Source organism: Amia ocellicauda, chromosome 19, assembly GCF_036373705.1.
Source record: "Amia ocellicauda isolate fAmiCal2 chromosome 19, fAmiCal2.hap1, whole genome shotgun sequence".
In the NCBI taxonomy this organism is placed as follows: domain Eukaryota; kingdom Metazoa; phylum Chordata; class Actinopteri; order Amiiformes; family Amiidae; genus Amia; species Amia ocellicauda.
The window spans coordinates 21,383,901-21,405,110 of NC_089868.1; the positions used below are offsets into that span (position 1 = coordinate 21,383,901).

General features: G+C 38.8%; 2 protein-coding genes across 8 annotated transcripts; one reads left to right on the forward strand and one right to left on the reverse strand.

The window, feature by feature from the left end:
• The first annotated feature begins 268 nt into the window (after positions 1–268).
• On the forward strand, positions 269–16,940 carry gpsm2 (G protein signaling modulator 2). 7 transcript variants are annotated; one of them, XM_066691868.1, is made up of 17 exons: positions 269–412; positions 957–987; positions 1,858–1,887; positions 6,745–7,044; positions 11,164–11,385; positions 11,657–11,792; positions 12,063–12,202; positions 12,563–12,686; positions 13,220–13,335; positions 13,733–13,888; positions 14,278–14,386; positions 14,607–14,736; positions 14,898–14,974; positions 15,148–15,351; positions 15,526–15,688; positions 15,788–16,008; positions 16,210–16,940. In XM_066691868.1, the coding sequence occupies exons 4-17, from the start codon at positions 6,980–6,982 to the stop codon at positions 16,375–16,377; spliced, it is 2,031 nt and encodes a 676-aa protein (XP_066547965.1). In that variant the 5' UTR covers positions 269–412; positions 957–987; positions 1,858–1,887; positions 6,745–6,979; the 3' UTR covers positions 16,378–16,940. The 7 variants fall into 7 exon arrangements, with proteins under 7 accessions (XP_066547965.1, XP_066547967.1, XP_066547968.1 ...); XM_066691870.1 differs by having other exon boundaries at positions 15,148–15,336; XM_066691871.1 differs by lacking the exon at positions 6,745–7,044.
• LOC136714388 (chloride channel CLIC-like protein 1) lies at positions 16,879–20,933 on the reverse strand. The gene is made up of 8 exons (XM_066691873.1): positions 20,471–20,933; positions 19,818–20,068; positions 19,508–19,600; positions 18,925–19,026; positions 18,447–18,512; positions 18,043–18,144; positions 17,605–17,904; positions 16,879–17,367 (listed from the first exon to the last, which is right to left on the reverse strand). The coding sequence occupies exons 2-8, from the start codon at positions 19,953–19,955 to the stop codon at positions 17,278–17,280; spliced, it is 891 nt and encodes a 296-aa protein (XP_066547970.1). The 5' UTR covers positions 19,956–20,068; positions 20,471–20,933; the 3' UTR covers positions 16,879–17,277.
• Positions 20,934–21,210: the final 277 nt, after the last annotated feature.

Here is a 21,210-nt window from a genome sequence, read left to right on the forward strand (position 1 = left end):
TCAATTGTAACCGTTTTTAAGGTACTTTTGTGAAGTTTTACAACAATAGCACCGTGTCGGTATGAATGACCAATGAAAGCGCTACAGTGTATTTACCTTGGGCGTCGCCATTCATGAAGACACGCCGAGGGCTGAATATTTAAATCCTATTGGCCAGCGCCTGTTGTTGTGGGCGTGGTTAACCAGCTCGCTTAAATTCTCTAAATCTAACTGGCCGCTGGACGGGCCAATACAAACGCGCCGCCGCGTCCTGTCGTCCAATCAGAAACGATAATGGCGGAACGTGTGGCGGACCAAACTTAACCGTCATACAGGGAACCTAATTATAATATTAATAGGGACAAAGGGTAAAAGGAAACTTGGGCAAAAGGGAGTTATCTAAACAAAATATAGACATAAACAAGAAATATAAGTAAGTATGATTTTAACGAAGAAATGTGGTGTTATCTCGTTAGATTTAAACAATGTTTACGTCACAGGCGCAGGAAAAATGCACACATAGCACCAGTGTGTTTTGCACGTTTTGTAAAACTAAAGTTGAATCGCTTGTTCTTCGAAATGAGTTCATAGTGTATCATATGTAATTGTATGTTAAATATACATATTGTATGTTTGTGCAGTGCGAGTATATTTTGTTACACCAGTCCTTTTGTGAAGTGTAATTAAAGTTAGTTAAAGTTACAGCTGTTTGTTCATACCGGTATGAACGAAACATTACATTTATATTCAGTTTTGGTTAACTCAGATAATCATAAAGGTGATTGTACGTTTTATATCTTGTATGTATGTATACATATATATATGAACTGTATATTTAATTCAAATTAACTTTGTAAACTGTACCATGATATAAGTATCTGATGTTTGTTTGTTTGTTTGTTTTAAGGTAGACTGTCTTTTTGATAATGTATTGTTCTTCGTTAGAGTTGAACACATCTTATTTGCTTATTTTACAGTAAAATAAACCAAAGGGAAAGCATCTAACAGGTAGGCTATGCAATTCAAATATGTGGCTTGACAAGCAGTGTCAATAACAATGTGCTGGTGTTTTTGTTATTCTTATTATGGTAACATCACCCGTGTGAAGACTTTTCATAAAGTAAATATTCATGCCATTCATATACATCTTCTTGAAAGTATGTGTTATGGTTTCATGGAGTTGATGAGCTTCTTCTCCACAGTCAAGTGTTTTCCAGAAGTAAAGGTTATGTATAACACAATTGTAGGAGTTAATTCTATATTTATTTAAGGCTCATATAGTTGTATCATGGTGTCTGAGGGATGAAAGAGATTCTGGACCTGTCAATCTGCAGCAAACAGCCTGGTTTGCATTTGAAGGCTTTATCTTCATTTCATGATAAAGGGCAGGCATTGTTTGGCCACATAGCAGAGGCTGCATGGTGTAACACAAAGACAGCTGGACATTTGAACGGTATGTTTGTGCCTGTGCTGTCCAGATTAAATGTGATGTACAGGCCAAAATAAAACGTGTTTTTGATTCCATTGGAGTGCAACTAAAGGGGGTAACTACTTTTATGCATTCATCTATCTCTGATGTCTGGGTTAAAGATATTTGAGCACTTTCTACATGAAAATGTTGGTTCGTGATGTGGTCCACCACAGTGGGAGCGTGTGGTTTGTCTGCTTCAAAGAGACTCCTCACAAAGCTGCAGGAGGTTATGTTTTTCTTAATTGCATATTTGAGAAACCCTATTATAATGTATGCAAATAAATATCTAGACTGTAGATTACTAAAGTCAAGTATCTATCACTAATGTCTGCACACTCATTTCCTGAGTACTTTTTCTTTTCTTTACTGAACAAATTAATTAACTTTCAACTCTTTTCCTTTAACAGTACCTGTGGAAAGTCACTGTCTTGTTCCAGGTTGGTAAAGCTTCTTAAGTGTGCCCTTTGTCTTGCTAGGATAGGCATGGAGTAGATTATTTATGTGGTTTCCTGCTGGCTTGTAGCAGCACGAGCTGGTTGTTGGAAATGAACAGCCTACACTTTGCCAATGGGAGATGGGACTGCATAGCTGTTGATTTTTCCCTATATTTCTGTACTTTCTCACAAAACAAAGGCACGGTGATGTTTATTATATTGTATTTACCGCATTAAAAATAATTCAGAGATTATTATTTATTTATGTGATGAAAGAATTGGAAGACAGTCGAGGTTGTCAATGATGCAGTGTTGCATTTTGAATAACACACACCCTCTTGGCACATAATGCTGGAAAGGTAACTGCAGATCTGCTTGTCAGTGCTCATAATTATGTGCCTTATAAATTACACATGTAGTTCACAATGAAGTTCCTGTTTGGCTAGTCTTGTCCGTACCTGTCAACCAATACAGAACATTGCACATTATTCTTCCTTAGTACAGATGGCTTCAATTAAACTCCAAAATGCAAAATACATTTGTCTTCTGTCATGGATAATTATACAGGGTAGATGTATAGAAAAAGAAAAAAAACACAACCTTGAATAAGTTCATACACAAACATACCAAAACATACTGATGTCAAACACTTCTGACACACTGTAAACCATTCAGTAAAATCTTGTTTGAAGAAATGGACAGCCTATGCCAGATTTGTACTACAGTAATTCAGCTATGGTACAAATTATAACTTCTGTCCTCCTATATGATGTTATTGTAAACCCATGTCATGTCATATTGACCACATAAAGCCATTCATACTTCCAGCTATGTACAGTTGTGAAAATATTTAGCTTTTCCTTTATGTACATGTTTCATAATAAAGTTTTACAGTATGCTTTTTAATATGACTAATTCAAACATTCTCTGGTAGGAGTTAACATATCTCTGGTGGCCTTTATGAATATATTTGCTGGAGTACCATTTTGTTGAAGCTAGAATCTGTCCATTTAATATTACTCAAATTACACTACTCAAATATCTTGCGGTATGTTTTATCAAGTGTTCGACAGCTAAAATGTGGTTGAAATCGACAGAAATGCATGTCTGCTGCTCCCAAATCTCTGCTTGCAATCTTTCTAACATTCTTCTAGATCAGTGTTTCTCAAATGTAGATGACAACATTAGCAGAATAAAGTTAATGTAACGCCAGAAACCCCCCACCAGTCTCTAGATCACTGCCCTTGTTATACCTCAACAATAAACTAAAGTACTAAAGACAATTCAAACTAACAGCACTTTGAAGCTACCACAGGTTTATTTGAGAACCATTGCTCTAGATTGCTTTCTTCCATGTCTTTCTGTCATCTCTTGTTTGTAATGGGAAGGGATATTAGCTGATAGAAATTTGAAGGAAAAATTAGTTTAAATTTCAGGACTGCAAACGATGTGTGGTGTTATTGTAATTAGTCTCCCATACTTGGACCCTAATGGCTTTATTAAGTGGCGACCTACTGCAAAGGATACAGTTTTATTTTAAATTCAGCTTGGAGGGTTATTTGAAAAACATGCTTTGCTTATAAATGGTACATCCATAGAGTAGCCTAGTAGTTGCTCAAACTGTTTTAAATGTTAAGCTTCTTCCTTGATTATGGGAGAGAAGAGCCAAATGTATGCCCTCAGTCATTCCTGGTTCTGCTTCCCATGTGGGATTTTCTTCTATAAAAATGAAAATTATCTATTTTAGATTTATATGAATAAGTCAGACCTAAAACATGCTTTTTAGAAGCTATGAAATATGTGCTTAGGGTCTGTTACTATTTTTATCAGAGCTGTTTTTACTTGTATGAAATAGATCCATTAATTAGATTGTCAGCTCCATTGTTTTGAATGTGCAACCTTTTCAAATGTGCACTCTGTCCTGGGTTATAGTTAAAGCTGATTACTTGTAGCTTAGGAAAGTGATGACCAAGGGGGATACAAAATCTTGAATAAGCTTTTGTAATATCATTACAGCAGCTGTTATTAAATTGGTAGCCTGTTTGTGTACCTTGAAACCATTTTATTTTGACTTCAGCAATGTTTTTGGAAAGTTCTGGAACCTGAGCTTAAACTGTTACCAGATATTCATGAAAATAATAAGTAAAGTAAAGAAGTGAAGAACTATCCTTTTATTAATTTTTAGTGTCTATGTGTGTAAAAGCAGTGACATATGGAGGGAGCAGCCAATTTTTTTTTAAAGGGGGGTGGGACTAAAAACTTGGTTTCCTACAGTGTAGCCTTTTCTTTTCCATTTTTGAGCAATGTACAGAAACAGCCTTTTCACAACAGTTTACAGAACCTGCTTAATATATTTTAATCAGAACATTTTAAATAAGCTCATTTTTATATAAAAAAATCAAGATAAATAAGAGAGAATTTCTCAAATTGTCATTCTTGTTTTCACAATATTGTGTATGTCTTTTAATGTAGTTACTTTGCACTACCTCTCTCAATTTTAAAAGATGTGCGTATGTTCTGTAAATGTTCTCCTTAAATGTGAATTTCCTTAAAAAAAAATCTTAGATCTAGTTTACTGCTGTTTCTTAGATGGCCTTATCCAGGGTGATGTAATTTTATTAACAATAGGTCTATATCACTTTTATTTTTTTTTCATACAATTACCCATTTATACAGCTGGGCCTTTATGGTTTGTTTCAGTTGTCACTAAATGTCAGTGTTTGATGCCTGACTGATCAAAATATAGGATACATGACTTTCCACTGAATAAAAAACCATCACATGCCCTAGATTTCAGTATAAATGAGTACTCTGAGGTATTTTAACAGTGAGAGACAGAATAACAACGAAAAAATCCAGAAAAACGCATTTCAAAAAAGTTATACATTGATTTGCATGTTAATGAGTGAAATAAGTATTTGACCCCTTCGACTTAGTACTTGGTGGCAAAACCCTTGTTGGCAATCACAGAGGTCAGACGTTTCTTGTAGTTGGCCACCAGGTTTGCACACATCTCAGGAGGGATTTTGTCCCACTCCTCTTTGCAGATCCTCTCCAAGTCATTAAGGTTTCGAGGCTGACGTTTGGCAACTCGAACCTTCAGCTCCCTCCACAGATTTTCTATGGGGTTAAGGTCTGGAGACTGGCTAGGCCACTCCAGGACCTTAATGTGCTTCTTCTTGAGCCACTCCTTTGTTGCCTTGGCTGTGTGTTTTGGGTCATTGTCATGCTGGAATACCCATCCACGACCCATTTTCAATGCCCTGGCTGAGGGAAGGAGGTTCTCACCCAAGATTTGATGGTACATGGCCCCGTCCATCGTCCCTTTGATGCGGTGCAGTTGTCCTGTCCCCTTAGCAGAAAAACACCCCCAAAACATAATGTTTCCACCTCCATGTTTGATGGTGGGGATGGTGTTCTTGGGGTCATTCCTCCTCCTCCAAACACGGCGAGTTGAGTTGATGCCAAAGAGCTTGATTTTGGTCTCATCTGACCACAACACTTTCACCCAGTTCTCCTCTGAATCATTCAGATGTTCATTGGCAAACTTCAGACGGGCCTGTACTTGTGCTTTCTTGAGCAGGGGGACCTTGCGGGCGCTGCAGGATTTCAGTCCTTCACGGTGTAGTGTTACCAATTGTTTTCTTGGTGACTATGGTCCCAGCTGCCTTGAGATCATGAACAAGATCCTCCTGTGTAGTTCTGGGCTGATTCCTTACCGTTCTCATGATCATTGAAACTCCACGAGGTGAGATCTTGCATGGAGCCCCAGACCGAGGGAGACTGACAGTTATTTTGTATTTCTTCCATTTGCGAATAATCGCACCAACTGTTGTCACCTTCTCACCAAGCTGCTTGGCGATGGTATTGTAGCCCATTCCAGCCTTCATTCAGCCTCGAAACCTTAATGACTTGGAGAGGATCTGCAAAGAGCAGTGGGACAAAATCCCTCCTGAGATGTGTGCAAGCCTGGTGGCCAACTACATGAAACGTCTGACCTCTGTGATTGCCAACAAGGGTTTTGCCACCAAGTACTAAGTCGAAGGGGTCAAATACTTATTTCCCTCATTAACATGCAAATCAATTTATAATTTTTTTGAAATGCATTTTTCAGTTTTTTTTTGTTTTTTTTGTTATTCTGTCTCTCACTGTTAAAATACACCTACCATTAAAATTATAGACTGATCATTTCTTTGTCAGTGGGCAAACATACAAAATCAGCAGGGGATCAAATACTTTTTTCCCCTCACTGATAATGATCCTGGAGTTTCTGAAACTTTGTAGTCTGTTCCCTTTACAACGTTTACACAATAAGCTTTAAAATAGGAATTTAGAAACCATTGTCAGTGGGGGGAGGGGGGGACTTTATTCAGAGAACTATTTAGCTATTTAGCCCAAGCTCATTTTTAACTAATATTTGATTTTAGTATGCAACAAGTAGGACTTCAGCTTTTGCTTCCCATTGTTCATGCATTCTGTTTTTTATCTTTACTTTCATTTGAGTGTTGTGCATCTTGTCTTTGCCTGTCATCCAGTGTCTCCATGTGGCTTTGTCTTGGCATATAAGAATTATGATCTGAATCATTGCTAATCTTTTTTCTCATGGTGTCTGTTAGCCGTTGACAGCCGGTGACAAGAGAATTGGTATGTTAGACCCCTGTGCCAAGTGGTGTGCATGCTAGCAAACTCAAATTTCCATGGTTACTACTATGAGGTACGAGTGCTCACCTCAGCCTCAGTGATTGACACTGTGATCTGCCCACAGAGCCTGCTTTGCTTTTGCACATTCGCTGGGTGTTGCTATGGTGCTTCATGTTGAAAATGAGGCTTCAAACACAGCATCTTGTGTTCCCTTTGCAGAGAGCAGCTGAACGGACTGAGATACCCTCTTGTGACAGGACTCGGGACATCTTATTTTGCACTGGCTATGTCCGGCTACCTTGATTGTCTAGATCTTAAAAGCAGCAACTGCACCTAAACGAACTGTGAGAGAGACTGTTGCCAGCTGCTCGTGGCTGTGTTCACAGAATTAACTCACTTGACTGCACTTTTTTATTTCTTTTACTGGATGTTTTTGAGATTATAATGCCCTTCAATGGATGCAATTGGTATTTTGGTTAGCATGCGAGATGAGGACCCTTCCCTTCATGTTCGCTACAGGTACGAATGTATACTTATGCTTTTCTTTTGTTCTTTGAATGTTTTGTCTCTATGCTTCTCAGTTTTATAACAGTTATTAAAGAAATGGTTCTGCTCCACTTTTTTTAACTTTTAGAGTGATATTTTACTTCTGTTTAAAATGCTCACCTATATTTTTATTAAACTCAAACTTTAAGCCCATATATATTTAAATGTGCAGAAAGTATTTGTAGCTTAAGGAAAATCTTGGATGTTTTTTGCTTCTCACTTTTTGATTTAATATTGTGATGTAGGTGGTAAATCACGTTAAAGGCATCCAAACCTTATCTCTACATGCACAGTGTAATGCACAATCTTTTCTGGCTGCATTACATTACAGGTGGTTTAAGAATCTTAATTAACACCTCATTATAAAACGGCTAGGAGGAAGGTAAGGCAAGATCAAGTGCATTATTTTCTGTAATTTTAAATGTGCTTTATCTTCATATTCGCCTATAATTGATGAATTTGTTCTCAAGGTATAGCAAATAAATGTCACCCTTTGGATCAATACGCTGTTGAATTCTGTAGTCTCCGTAATTGCCTGCAACTATATTTCATTATCTCTGACAGAGTAATGGGAATCCTTTGAAATTAGCCGATGTGGGTTTTACAGTAGTAACAAGTAGTAAAAGCATTTGAAAGCAGCAAAGACAATGAAGTTCTTATTAACTTTAACTAAAATGGGGGGGTGTAATTCTCAATGGTTCTCTAATGACTTCAGGTGCCTTGTTTTGTTCCTGTGCAGTAGTATGGCTCACAGTTTGCACCTGCTTCAGTAGAAACCTAAGGAGGTAATGCTATCCATGGTCCAAGCCAATGAAGTAGAATGGGAATCAGACATGGGTATCTGTACCAAGTTACGGCTTTGTCAATATTTAATGGTGCCGTGAAACATTGATGATAAGAAACCTCCCGTATTTGTAGTGTTTTGTTTCCCACCTTTTTTTGGTTCTGGAAATTAAGTGTCACTTCTCTGTATTATTAAAAACAAAACAAACAAAAAAAAAAACAGTTTTAAGCAAAACAGTCTTCAGTTTGAAGATTAAAATAGATTGTAGTAATTTTATATGTAGTCATTCATTTAGCAATAATTAAACTTTGCTTTTAATGCTTTAAGTAGCATTACTGGTCTTTTTACAAATAAATGACAATGTGCCTTTTTCCAGTAAATTGACAGAACGATCAGTTATTTTACATCTTTAACATTTTAGCATTATATTTAATAAACATTATTTAGTTTTACTCAACAAAATCCTTCTTAATGATTAGGATTCCTATATATTTTATCACATAAGGAAGTGTTTTGTGGACTATAGTGCCTCCACTTTATCATTGTCATGTCTGAGTGAGATTTACAGGTTAAAATAGAGTTTTCCTACATCTATTTTTCATGGCCTAAAACCTCTTAAAATATGAATGCTGGTATTGAAAGCAGCTGCATAATAGAGGGAATTGATCAGAAAGATGTGATTGTAGTGACTAAAGCCAGCATTCATGAAAAGTATCTTAGCCTAGTCTTCTGCTATATTTTGGGACTTTATACCTGAAATGCAGGTTTGAACTTCTGTAATGCACAGTGTTCTGAGTAGGCTGTATTAATTGAAGGAGATTGAAGTAAACCAAATTAAAAGCATTGCCTTTTAAAGATTTAAATGTGTATTTTCTGAAAAACAGTAGTTTAATCTGATAATTTAGTTGGGATCATCTTTAAGGAGTTGTCTTGGTGTACTGATGGTGTACTGATGGTGTCCTTGTTAATACAACAAGTGGATTTCCCTGGCTTTAGTTTAATCACCCGAGGAGTGGTATTTAAAAGTCTCATTTATTATATATAATTGTTTTGGTTGTGTAGGTTTGATAAAATGTTTGAATACCAGTAGACCTATATATAAAAAATAAACAATGAACAGATCATATATTTTTGTGATGCTTATGGGTTGTATTTGGCAGTTGGCCACTTTGTTTTGAGAGTGTGGTTTCATATTTGGATCATAATCTGTAAGATTTAGTTTTGTCTCTGTTTTGGTGGTCAAAGGTCTATGAGGTCAAAAGCCGCCCACTCCCTAGCTTTGCATGACTGACAAACCGGTGCTAATGAAGACCGGTATAAATGTATCTAACTTTATTCTGTGATTTATAGAAGCTCACACCCAGACTCAGTTGAATAGCATCACATGATGTAAAACAAACTATTAAATTCCAGTCAAAACATGGTTTACTTTTTTGACAGTGGCAATTTTCTTGCTGCAGTAGCTGTGAATTAAGTCAGGCATTTCATTAAAGACATACTGTATACCTTATATTTTAGTCTATTTCATTTCTTCAAGGAAAGTTAAGATGTTTTTTGTACACATTCAAAATATTAAGTTATTGAAATGTGATGTAAAGCAATTGTACCCCTGTGCAAAGTATTTTAATAGGTTCAAAGGCAGTTCTAACAAAGCAAATTAATATTCTCTAGAGCTCCTTAGTGTGACTATAATCACTATAGTGGCTCTCGTCTTAATCAGAAGTGACAGGCAACATCAGGTGCCTAAGGGACAGGGGGAAAAAAATACTGAGATCAGATTAGCCAAGATTATGCTAAACATTTATGTCTGTGAAACCTAAAGTTACCCTGGTCTTCGCATCTGCTTTATTGGTTAAAGCAGCTAACTGTAATGGGAAAATGGAAAAATGTTTTGAGAGGAGCGCTATAGGTATTTGGTGGATGGGGAATTGTACAATCTGCATGCGTTATGTGCATATACGATACAAGCCTGTGTTTGAGGAATATTCCCCCCTGGAAGTCTTGCCATTTACACTGGAAATTTCTGCACCGTCTTCCTTGGATTCAAAGCCGGAAACTTACTCAAAAGCTAAAGATGTCCATTGTGTCAATGTGCTTTAAATGTGTGAATCAACAAAGAACCAGGTTTGTTTTTGTTTTGTAGCAAGGTTTTGTGTAGCTGTTTACAGAGTGTAGACTAACAGTATTGAATTTTCATAGTACAGTACTGCAAAGACTTGAAATTCACATCAATATTCAGGTTCCTTTCGTGTGTTTACAGATATTGAAAGTTCAAGTCATTGAAGACAAAAATGCTAAATACTGATTTAATCATTTACACCAAATATCAAATTTATGTCTTGATTTAAAGCCTGTTGACGTTTCATAAGGAAGTGAGTATTACTAGTTAACTTTAGTGAGAGATGAATTTCAAATATACAGCTGTATGGCACATGAATATTAGAAGATCGAGGCTTTAAATGAATGAAGCGTGCAATTCTGTTTCATTCAGGCCTTCTGTATGCTGCGTTTGTACTTGAATCGTGTATCCTTTGAACACAGCGAGGGACTATTCATAAAACTGATGCCATGGGACCCAATGGAGCTGTGAAACATCATATGCTGTCATTACGTTAGCGTGCTTTCATCTGCAAAAGGCGATGCAAATAAATCTGAGCAATGTTTCATTCCTTTTGATTAGATATCACACAATTATACTTTTTATTTATACAATTAAACTCCAGGTAGTCTAGTTTATTGCAGTGCAGAGAGATGGAAAACTCAAAAGGGGTATAAACTTTAAAAAGGATACTACATTTAAATTTCAGATACATTTTTGAGGAAGGGGTTATAAAGAGGATGTTTATGGTAAAGAGTAGTGACTTCTTTGTGTTATACAGAAGAGCGATACAGACTGTATTAACTTATATTGAAATCCTGTAAATAAGTTTGAAGCACAAATTATAACCATGACAGCCATCACAGATCACTCAATCTGAGATGTATCTGATGGGAATAATGCATAGAAAGAAAAAGGAATGCATGATTCTTAAACTAAAAAATAAAACTGCAGTATATGACTTCCAAGAAGATATTTGAATGTTGTAGGTAAACTGAAGTATCCAGAAGTTTGCCTTGTTTGGATATGTTAAGCAATATTCACACAATAAAAACCTCATTAAAAAGGTTAAGATTTTTATGGTGTTTCTGTGGTCAACTCAAGCACTAGTCGTAATAATTTATTTCGCTTGAATGCTATAGTATCTGTCTCGCAGACTTGCTTGCCTGACGGCCCTAATTTTTATTGGTTTCTTTTTCTTTTCTTGTAGAATGGAGGCCTCCTGCCTTGAGCTGGCTCTGGAGGGGGAGAGGCTGTGTAAAGTGGGCGATTACAGAGCCGGCGTCTCATTCTTTGAGGCTGCGATCCAAGTTGGGACAGAAGACCTACAGATACTCAGTGCAATTTACAGCCAGCTAGGGAATGCGTATTTCCACTTGCATGACTACGCCAAAGCCCTGGAATACCATCATCATGACTTGACTCTCACACGGTACGGCACAGGGCAGCAGCTGAGCACACCCGTCTCAAAATTGATTCCTCAGGCTAGACTGAATCACATCTAACAGGATTAATTTTGAAAAACACGCATTAAATCTTTTCGCTTTGATTTTATTGTTGATTTGATCATTTTTATTTAAAGTGCATGATTCAGAGTTTATTAATGAAAGACACCTTTTTGTAATAATTGCCTGTAGTGACCTTGAGAGAGACACTTTTATTTTCCTATGGTGAAATAAACATCTTTTATGGTTTATTTTCAGGACAATTGGGGATCAACTGGGAGAAGCTAAAGCCAGTGGAAACCTTGGCAACACCTTAAAAGTTTTAGGGCGCTTTGATGAAGCAGTCGTTTGTTGCCAGAGACACCTGGACATTTCCAGGAACCTCAGTGATAAGGTGGCCGCTTTCATTTTTATTTTAGAAAGAAAATGTCATCCATCAGTGGTCTGAAGGTTTATTACTTAACATTTAGATGCGAATTGTGAATATTGCAGGAGGATATGATTTATTTTATGCACCATCCAGCTGAGTAACAGGCATAGGAACAGATGCACTGATGGTAAAATGCTGTGCAGCAGAGAACAAGACATCCTGCCCTTTGGCACTGCATGCTGATACTGTTACACTGGTACTGTCTAACACAAGTTTTTGAAATTTGTACGGCAGGTTGGGGAGGCCAGAGCACTTTATAATTACGGCAATGTTCACCATGCCAAGGGCAAAAGCATCTGCTGGACTGGGGCAGATCCTGGCGAGTTTCCGGAAGAGGCCATGACTGCTCTGCGCCAAGCAGCTGATTACTACGAGTGAGTGTTCGCAGGCTTAGTGGGGACAGACTGCCCACATTCATAAACAACAACCAAAAAAACCTAATTGACATTGAGCAACTGATCGGTTTTAACAGCTTTATATAGCAAATGTATGTGTTCTGTGCACACTTAGTCATAATGAGTAACAATTCAGCAATGTCTCTCTCTAAATTAGTTAATTAATGTGAAACGGTACAATACAGTCATTAAATGTTTCACCACAATTGAGTCTATGGAGAGATCCAATGCCATTCAGCCAAGAAACCAAAAGAGAGGCAATTTGATCAATCGTTAACTATTGAAGCAGCCCCCTACAATGTTCTCTCTCACAAAGATCAAATCTTTTTGTTTTTCAAGGGCAAATTTATCGATTGTGAAGGAGCTGGGAGACCGGGCTGCACAGGGCCGCACTTATGGAAACCTGGGTAACACACACTACCTGCTGGGAAACTTCAGGGATGCTGTGATATCCCATGAGCAGGTACACAAAGCATGTAGTATTATTATAGAAGTAGTTACTGTATAAGTAGTATGGTGAAATTGTAATGCCAAGATGAAGTAGATAATGATTATAGAAATACTGTTCCAGACTGACATTATTGCAGAGCAACAGCAGTAATATAACTGTGGTCATTACATTTATTATGAGAATGATTTTTATATAAATAAGTGCAGCTTAATGCACCTTCAATCTAAATTTTAAAAAGGGGAGGAAAGGGCTCTTGTGGTCTGATAGGTTGCTGCAATTGTATGTTTTTGCTGGTGTCCAGTCTTAAAGGAAGCATAGTATATGCTCTTGAAGTGTATTATCACAGTGATTTTACTTTATTTGTAATTTCCCCATTTCTGTTTAGTACATGCATTTTATTTCCAGGCATGTCAATAGTAGAATTTTATTTTTGGTTAATACATGCAAAAAGAACTTAAATCATTTAAATGTAATTGTATGGACATGATTTATATGCCATTAACATAAAAGGCTTTGAAGTAAAAGTCCATCTGTCTTGTTTTAAGCGTCTTCTAATTGCCAAGGAATTTGGAGACAAAGCAGCTGAAAGACGGGCTTACTGCAACCTGGGCAATGCATATATCTTCCTTGGGGAATTTGAATTAGCAGCTGAACACTACAAGTAAGTGCAGTACAGCTCTGAGCTTCGGCTGATCGAAGCAGTGACTGAGGTATTGAGCTAAAAGACATTGTAGTTAGAGAGAGAAAATAAAATCAGTATATTTCTAAAACTTTACCCCGTCGTCCTCACCATGCAATAAACAATTTCAAATTAACATGTCTACATGTGTATAAATGCTCCAAGTTCAACATTATTTATGTTCAGTAGTTAATGTATACTTTTTCCAGAGAGACTTGCATAGACTATCCAGCTTCAGAGTGACGTAGAGTAAGAGCAGTCTGCCAGCTCACTTGAAGGATAAAGCACGAGGAAGTGCGGCGTCTTGCTCAGAGTTTCCATGTGGCCTTGTCTCCGTGTTTCGCTCTGTGAGTAATTGTGCCTCTCCGCTGTGCCACAGGAGAACCCTCCAGCTCGCTCGGCAGCTCAAAGACCGGGCTGTGGAGGCGCAGGCGTGCTACAGCCTGGGAAACACGTACACCCTGCTGCAGGACTACGAGAGGGCCATCGACTACCACCTCAAACACCTCATCATCGCCCAGGACCTGAACGACAGGTGACTATACACTAGGGGCTCGTGTGCAGGGATCTGTCATGATCTTTGTGCGTTGGGGCGTCAGGAGAGTGGTATGGACATACTTGTAAGACAATGTTTACATCATTTCAGGTAGCTGGCTGACAAATGTAATTTTTTTGGGCCCTTTTTTTGCAGTTCTTACATACTTTTTCTCAAATCTTAAAAATAACATCCATTGTAGCATTTCTGTGCGTCCAAATTCTTGTTTCATACAAGCATCAGTACTCTGATAAATGTCTTTACAACTTAATAAGATTTATTGATTTATTCTACTAGAAATGGAAAAAAACTGATAGTTTTTCTATGTAGTAATCATTGCCCCACGTGTATTATTTCTGATGGTTCATGTCTGCGTGTTCGCTCTGTAGGATTGGAGAGGGCCGGGCCTGCTGGAGTTTAGGGAATGCCTACACGGCGCTGGGGAATCATGATCAAGCAATGCACTTTGCAGAAAAGCATCTGGAAATCTCAAAAGAGGTTCGTCTCACTGTGTGGTCTGTTGGCACCCTCTTGTGGCCAATGCCATATAAAACTTGTATTACTTGAATTTTTCCATCTATATAAATGATCTGTATTCATAAATGATATCCAGTTATTCTGATGAAATAAACTGTGACCAATTTTGTGTGTGTATATAATGTATATATAAAATAGATATACTGAAATGTGAACGTTCACTCTTGTTTCTGTGTCACAGACTGGAGACCGCAGTGGCGAGCTCACAGCTAGGATGAATGTCTCAGATCTTCAGATGGTCCTGGGTTTGAGCTACAGCGCCAACAATTCAGTTCTGTCTGACAGCCAAGACATCGATTACAGTTTGCATGGTAATCCGCCAGCTGTGCGCGCCACACATCCTTAACCTTTTACTGCCTGTAGTGGTTCTGCAATATTAGTGTTGACATCTGTTCACTTTTAATGAAGGATGAAACAAGGGCTAAGGGATTATTTTTCTTTTAGCAATACTTACAGGTTTTTGTGTTTTCAGGAGCACGACCGAGAGCGAGCAGGCGCCACAGCATGGAGAACATGGAGCTGATGAAACTCACGCCGGACAAGGTCAACGTGAGTGCATGTGTGAGACATCGTTCACTCTCTGGGACATGGAGGCCAACCGCTTGAAACGGCCTCTTTAAGATCGTTTCATACATCTAAGACAAGTAACTGTTTTTGTCTGTCCAAGTGATCAAACGCATTATACCGGTCACTAATGTTCGATTTTGTGTTTTCTTTTATAGGGGCAAAACTGGAAAAGCGAAATTCTTATAAAACAGCAGAAACCGATCCTGGCAAAATCCTCCTCGAAGCTCTTCTTTGTAAACCGCCTGAGAGGCAAGAAACACAAAAACAGCAGTGCCTCTACCAAAGTCCTGCAGGACACCAGCAACACTCTGGACAGCAGCGAGCAAGTCCAGCTTCCTCAGAGGGTGAGCAATACATCGGTGTGTGTGTTATATGAGTATAAACGTTCATCTCGTGACCCTTTAATCAGACCAGACTGTGTGAAAAGAGCACTCAGTCCACATAGTATAACAAATGATGTACATTTTCTAGATCTCTGTGGATAATGTCGGTACAGACATGTCTTTAACACTGCCCTCTGGTGAATGTTGTAGAGAGCCAGTGTGGACATGCTCGGTGACGAGGGCTTCTTTGACCTGCTCAGTCGGTTCCAGAGCAATCGCATGGACGACCAAAGGTGCTCCATAGAGGATGGCAAGAGCAAACTGTCCGCTCCATCAAGCATCTCCCCAACCCCATCCAGGGCAATCCAGAAATGTGAGTTTCCCTGCTTCACTGCAGAGTGAGTGGTTGTGTTTATGGACAAACAAAGAGTTGCAGGTATATTGGTAACTCTCCGTCTCTGTTTCTCCTCAGCACATTCCGCTTCCGTCGTCTCGCCGCACACCGATCAGTTCCTGGACCTGCTGGCGAGCTCCCAGAGCCGGCGTTTAGACGACCAGCGAGCCGGTACTGGGAACTTCCCGGGCCTCCGCATCAACCAGCAGAACAGCCAGTCTGTCCTCAGTCATCTCATGGCTAATGCCGACAACAAGGAACCAGATGAAGATTTCTTTGATATGTTGGTCAAATGCCAAGTGAGTGTTTTTTGTGACCCGAAATGGATTCCAGTTCTCTGTGATTGTTGCTTTGGAAGCCACATTCACAATAAAGTGCGAGTCTCAAAGATATTTTAAATCACATTGTTTATTTGTAGTTATCTTTGGATTTTACTCACACACACACACATATATAAAGAAACTCTTCCAAGCACGACCTGACGTTGTCTCTCTCTGCAGGGGTCAAGACTGGATGATCAGCGATGTGCTGCGCCTCCGCCAGCGACCAAGGGCCCCACTGTCCCAGATGAGGACTTCTTCAGCCTCATCCTGCGCTCTCAGGCTAAACGTATGGATGAACAGCGGGTTACCTTGCCATCACACATGAAGCGACCCAATTCCAACTAATGCCACATGCACCTCTGGCAGTGGCCGTACTGAATAAAATGCACTGCTGCTGATCGTAAAGTCAGGAATTGCCCCTTATGGGAATCTACTCACTGTCTCTGATCACAAGAGCACGGACCATAACATTAATACCGCAAAAAATATATTAAAACAATATTTCAGGATGTACATTTTTGTAAAATACCTGATGGACTTTTGAAAGAAACACATTTTATTACTGTACAGAATTATAGTTTCTTTAAATGTTTGTTCAGAAAGCCTCCTGCTTTGGACTTTTAATTGTTTTTAAAACTGTAGCAAGCTCTTCCTAACTGCCGTTTAATTTCACGTTGCATGAAGGCGTTTGATTTGACTGATTGTGCACCAGACCTTGTAGACTCGTAGATCATCAGAAAGGTACACTTAAAAAGAGAAACTAGGAGGGCAAAAAAGGCAGCTGTGGCAGGAAATGTTTTCTTGAAGAATAAACCCCACAAAAAAAAGGCATATAATTCCCTGGTACTCTTTTATACCTCTTTATTGCATATGAAATGGAGGAATAAACCCTTTCTTTTCTTAACAAACTCTTTGATCTTGGTGTTTTCATTTCAACCCTTTTCTCTTCGATCCGTGTCTGCGTGTGACTAGATCAGAAAACCTGCTTATGACAGACATTCTGTGGAAATGCAAATTCATAGTTTCTGACTGTGCAGGTTTTTTGTCATCACCTGTCTGGAAGTGGTCTTCATCCCCAGACATCACCTTTATCTGTCCTGATCCTTGAAGAATGGTCATTTTTGTTGTCCAGTTCCGGTTACTATTTTTAGATTAGTTTTACACCCCGGGGTACTGTAATGAAGAACATTTGTCTTGTGTGTGTTCATTTTTAAATTCAATCTGTTAATGAAACTAAATGCAAAATCAACAATAACTTGTGGCAGGCTTGGTCTCTTGTATGGGCTTTTTTTTAATGTCTTCATAAGTTCCACTTTCCATTGACTTTGCACAGCCCTGCAAAAGAAATACAAACCTGCATCAGCACAAGTTGTAACATCCCTTTCCTGTTATTCATTTTGAGTTCCCCCCCCCCTTGTCCGAAGCCACTGTTCCTTGTGTCCAATTACAAAAGGAAAGTATAAAATCTGACGCTAATAACCTCAAGCAGGGTGCATGTGTGCTGGGATATCTTCTCTAGTGTAGACCTTGCATAATAGTGATGTATATTTGTGCTTTCTTACAAACCCTCACCTCTGTGATTTCATCTGTCTGTGGGACATCCCCCTCTTCGTTTCTGTGTTCCTCAGTAGCGGCTTCCTCATCGTTCCTCTCATCTGGTATTTCAGGACGCACGTTTTCAACTGCCATATGATTGCTAAGATCCATACTGTGATCCACAGCCTGAAAGAGATCTCCATCTTGGTTGTTTTGACGCCCGTCAGCATCCAGAAGGTCTTGTGGGACGGCATCCACACGAGGAGCGTTTTGATGAGCTGCTTTCCGATTCCCTTTAAGTTTTCTCAAGAGAATAGGAGCGCTCCAAAAAACAAACTGAGGAAGAGGACAAGAAAGTGCATAAATCTTACAATCTGGGTGGATGAAAACGTGAGTATGGCCTGACCCAGGTCATCATTCTATATTATTAAAAAGGAAGTGAGCTTACATTTTGAATTTTTGTAATTTACTCACCAATGCAGAAATCACAATGGCTAAAAGGCCCTTATATGGTTCAAGAATATAAAAAGTGTCTTCGTAAAACCATTTCCATCGGCCGATGATTGTGGAAATTGCCTACAAACCCAAAACATGAACAACAATAAACAATCTGAAAATGCTTTAATAGTGACCTTAATGTTCTTCACCTGATGTCCGATTTCACCTGTTCCTGAATGGCCCCGACCAGGAAGCACAGTCACTCAACGCAGAGAATAGCATTTACTTTTACAACTGTCCCCTATACACGTGTAAGAAAAATAAATACATCTGTTGGAAGGCATAAGATATTCTGAACACACTTCAATCACATTATATTTATAGATCACAGCCTTTTGAGACTGAGGAGCAAAATGAGTTGACTAATAATTCAAACTTACTGAAATCATTTCATGGCAGTACACGACAATCGGAAATGCGGCGCTGTGTGAATCCTCTTCGTGGCCCTACAACAGAGACAGTACAAATCACTTGGTAAAACATCTTGAGAAGTTTGTACAGGTATAACAGAGTGCACAATGCTGAATCGTGCAGGCTGAAATGTCTTCCATTGCCCAAGTCCTCAGACAAAACTATTATTGTATTTTATTTCAAAGCGGTCATTGTGTCCCTGTTGCTTTTCTGTTTTGCTCACTTCATCTCCAGTAATGGCATCTCCTAAATAACTGAATATTATATTTGTGAAGGGAAGGATTTATTTAAAAATGGTCTTGCATGCTTACCATTGTAAAAAAAGTGGTAAATAAATGTTATCAAAGTATATAGGCTACATTCCTCATGAGTACTGCTCATAATTTAAGTACTAATTGTGTTTTTCTTTTAAATATGTGGTTCAAATATGAATAAATCACAACTTACATTAGGAAGCTGGTGAATGTCACTTAAGAGGTTGTTTAGCTCTCTTCTGAAATCGGCATTTGGTTTCTTTAATTCTTCAGCTTGTTCTTTTAGATTTTTAATCTAAAATAACAAAGACATGAGCTTTAACCAGAAATTAAATGATATAAAGCAATGCACATGTAAATTACAATTCAAACTAAAAAATGATTAAAATATATAATAAAGTAAATAAAATAAAATGTATACAAGAAGGGTTAACCCATCAAATGAGTCAAGTAAACTACTGTCTTTTAGATCTTCATTTGAACTTCAAGGTAGTTAAAATGCATCTGTGTGGACAGTCATGCATCTTAATATATGTTTGACCAAGTACAAAATCCCTTAAAAAAATTATTATAATAAGGTCGATGACAAGGCAAACTAGATTCATGACCATTATTACCAACTTTTTACAAAGTTAGTGGAAACTCATTTGGACCTATGCACAATCAGACTACATAAACCAGTGATTACTTTGTATAACAAACTATACTTCCATACTGCTGTTGGAATAGGATATTTAAAATATATGTAAAAACACTAAATTAAATTGTAATTGTACCTCCCACTGTAACAGAGCAAGCCTGGTCCTGCAGCCTCTGTCATCTTCATCCTCTGCATATCCATGAGGGGGAACATTTCCAGCCTGGTTATTCTTATAATACACAAATATTTTAAAAACCAATCAATCTTTTGCATGCCTTGCACTTACTGCTCAGGATTAAAGAACATCCTGATGCTATTTTATAAGCAGTATATTAGGTACACATCCAAACTTGCATTTGCATTTTATTTTGTAGTTAAAGTCAATTTGCTAACAACATCAATAAGTTTACAAATGAAGAACCCCACATTTAATACGTTGAACTGACCTGCTCCTTCGCTGATTTCTTCATTGTTTTGGAAGCATCGTCATAGTTGAGCATGTCTGTGTGATCCAGCCACCCGTCAGCCTGCTCTCCATGCACTGGAGCCGCCAGCACCGCGCACATCACACCCAGCAGCAGCATAGCATGGCAGGGTTGTGTAGTTGTAATGTAGGCTAGCTATTTATTCTGGCTGTATAGTTTGCAGAGTGCAGGGTTTAGGGGCTATGAGGGCCGGTGCTGGCAGCCTTGTTCACCTGTGGAGAGAAACGCGCTGCATGAATAGCCCGGGGAGACGGTGCCAGCTGTGCCAGCTGTGCCCACCTGAGCTGCCCAGTGACAAGACCATTGCGAGTTTGCGCTTTGCTCGCTGGAGAAAGACATTTTCTTTTAGGGTTAGGGTTCAATAAATAGTTCCCCAGCATGAAACTATTGCAGCACTATTGTACCTTAATGCCACTATTACTTTTACAAATTCTGTTCAGTTTAACACATTGTAAAACGTGTATTTATTATTATTATTATTATTAGGATTATTATTGTTATTGCTGTTATTATTAGTATTAAAGTATTTCATATTATTTACACTACAATATTTTTAATAAAAAGATGTTGTGGACGTCTTAAATCTTTACACTGTCAGGCGCTCCGGGTCTTACCCAGTCCCTTGATGCGCCCCTGTCTTGGGGGGTACTGGTGTAGACTGTGTCCTGAAGGTGTATGTAGAGGCTCTCCGTGTCAAAGAAGAGTGAAGACACTGTGTCCCACACCTGTGTGTCCTGCTGGTGTCCAGTGTCAGGGTCTGAGGTCCCCTCCTCATGTGAAGCAGCGGTGCCAGCCTCTGCGGGGGTCTGCAGTCACACCAGCCGGGATATTGACACGCCGGTAAGTGCCAAGGGGAAAATCCCACTAATCAACCTCGTTTGACTGCGTTGTGTATTCAGCCCTTCTTGGTACAGTCAAAAAAGTATTGAAATTACTGTACACTGACGCTGAGAATATTTTCAGTTTTGGTTTTCAAACGTAATGCCACAATTTCCTGCCAAAAGTAACTAGAAACGTTATGATCCACCCACAGACACATCTGTCTGGGATCCCGGCTGTTTAACTTTATTTCACTTTCGGTTTCATGTCGGATCGCAGTGCACTCTGGACAGCCACAGCTACTGCTGATCTCAAATGGCATTTCACGGCGATTAGACATGTGGCAGCTGCTGCTTCCTTTGGCACCAATCTGTGGGTTGAGTTCACAGACCTGCTACTAGTATTGAATGACTACTGTGTTATTTTAGATGGGGTGACATGTATTTATTGAGGTCTTTGCAACCAGCTGTATGTGACGTTTCTCTGCAGCGCGGCTTGAGGAAGTGCAGACACATTTACTGATTTTCAGCCCTTT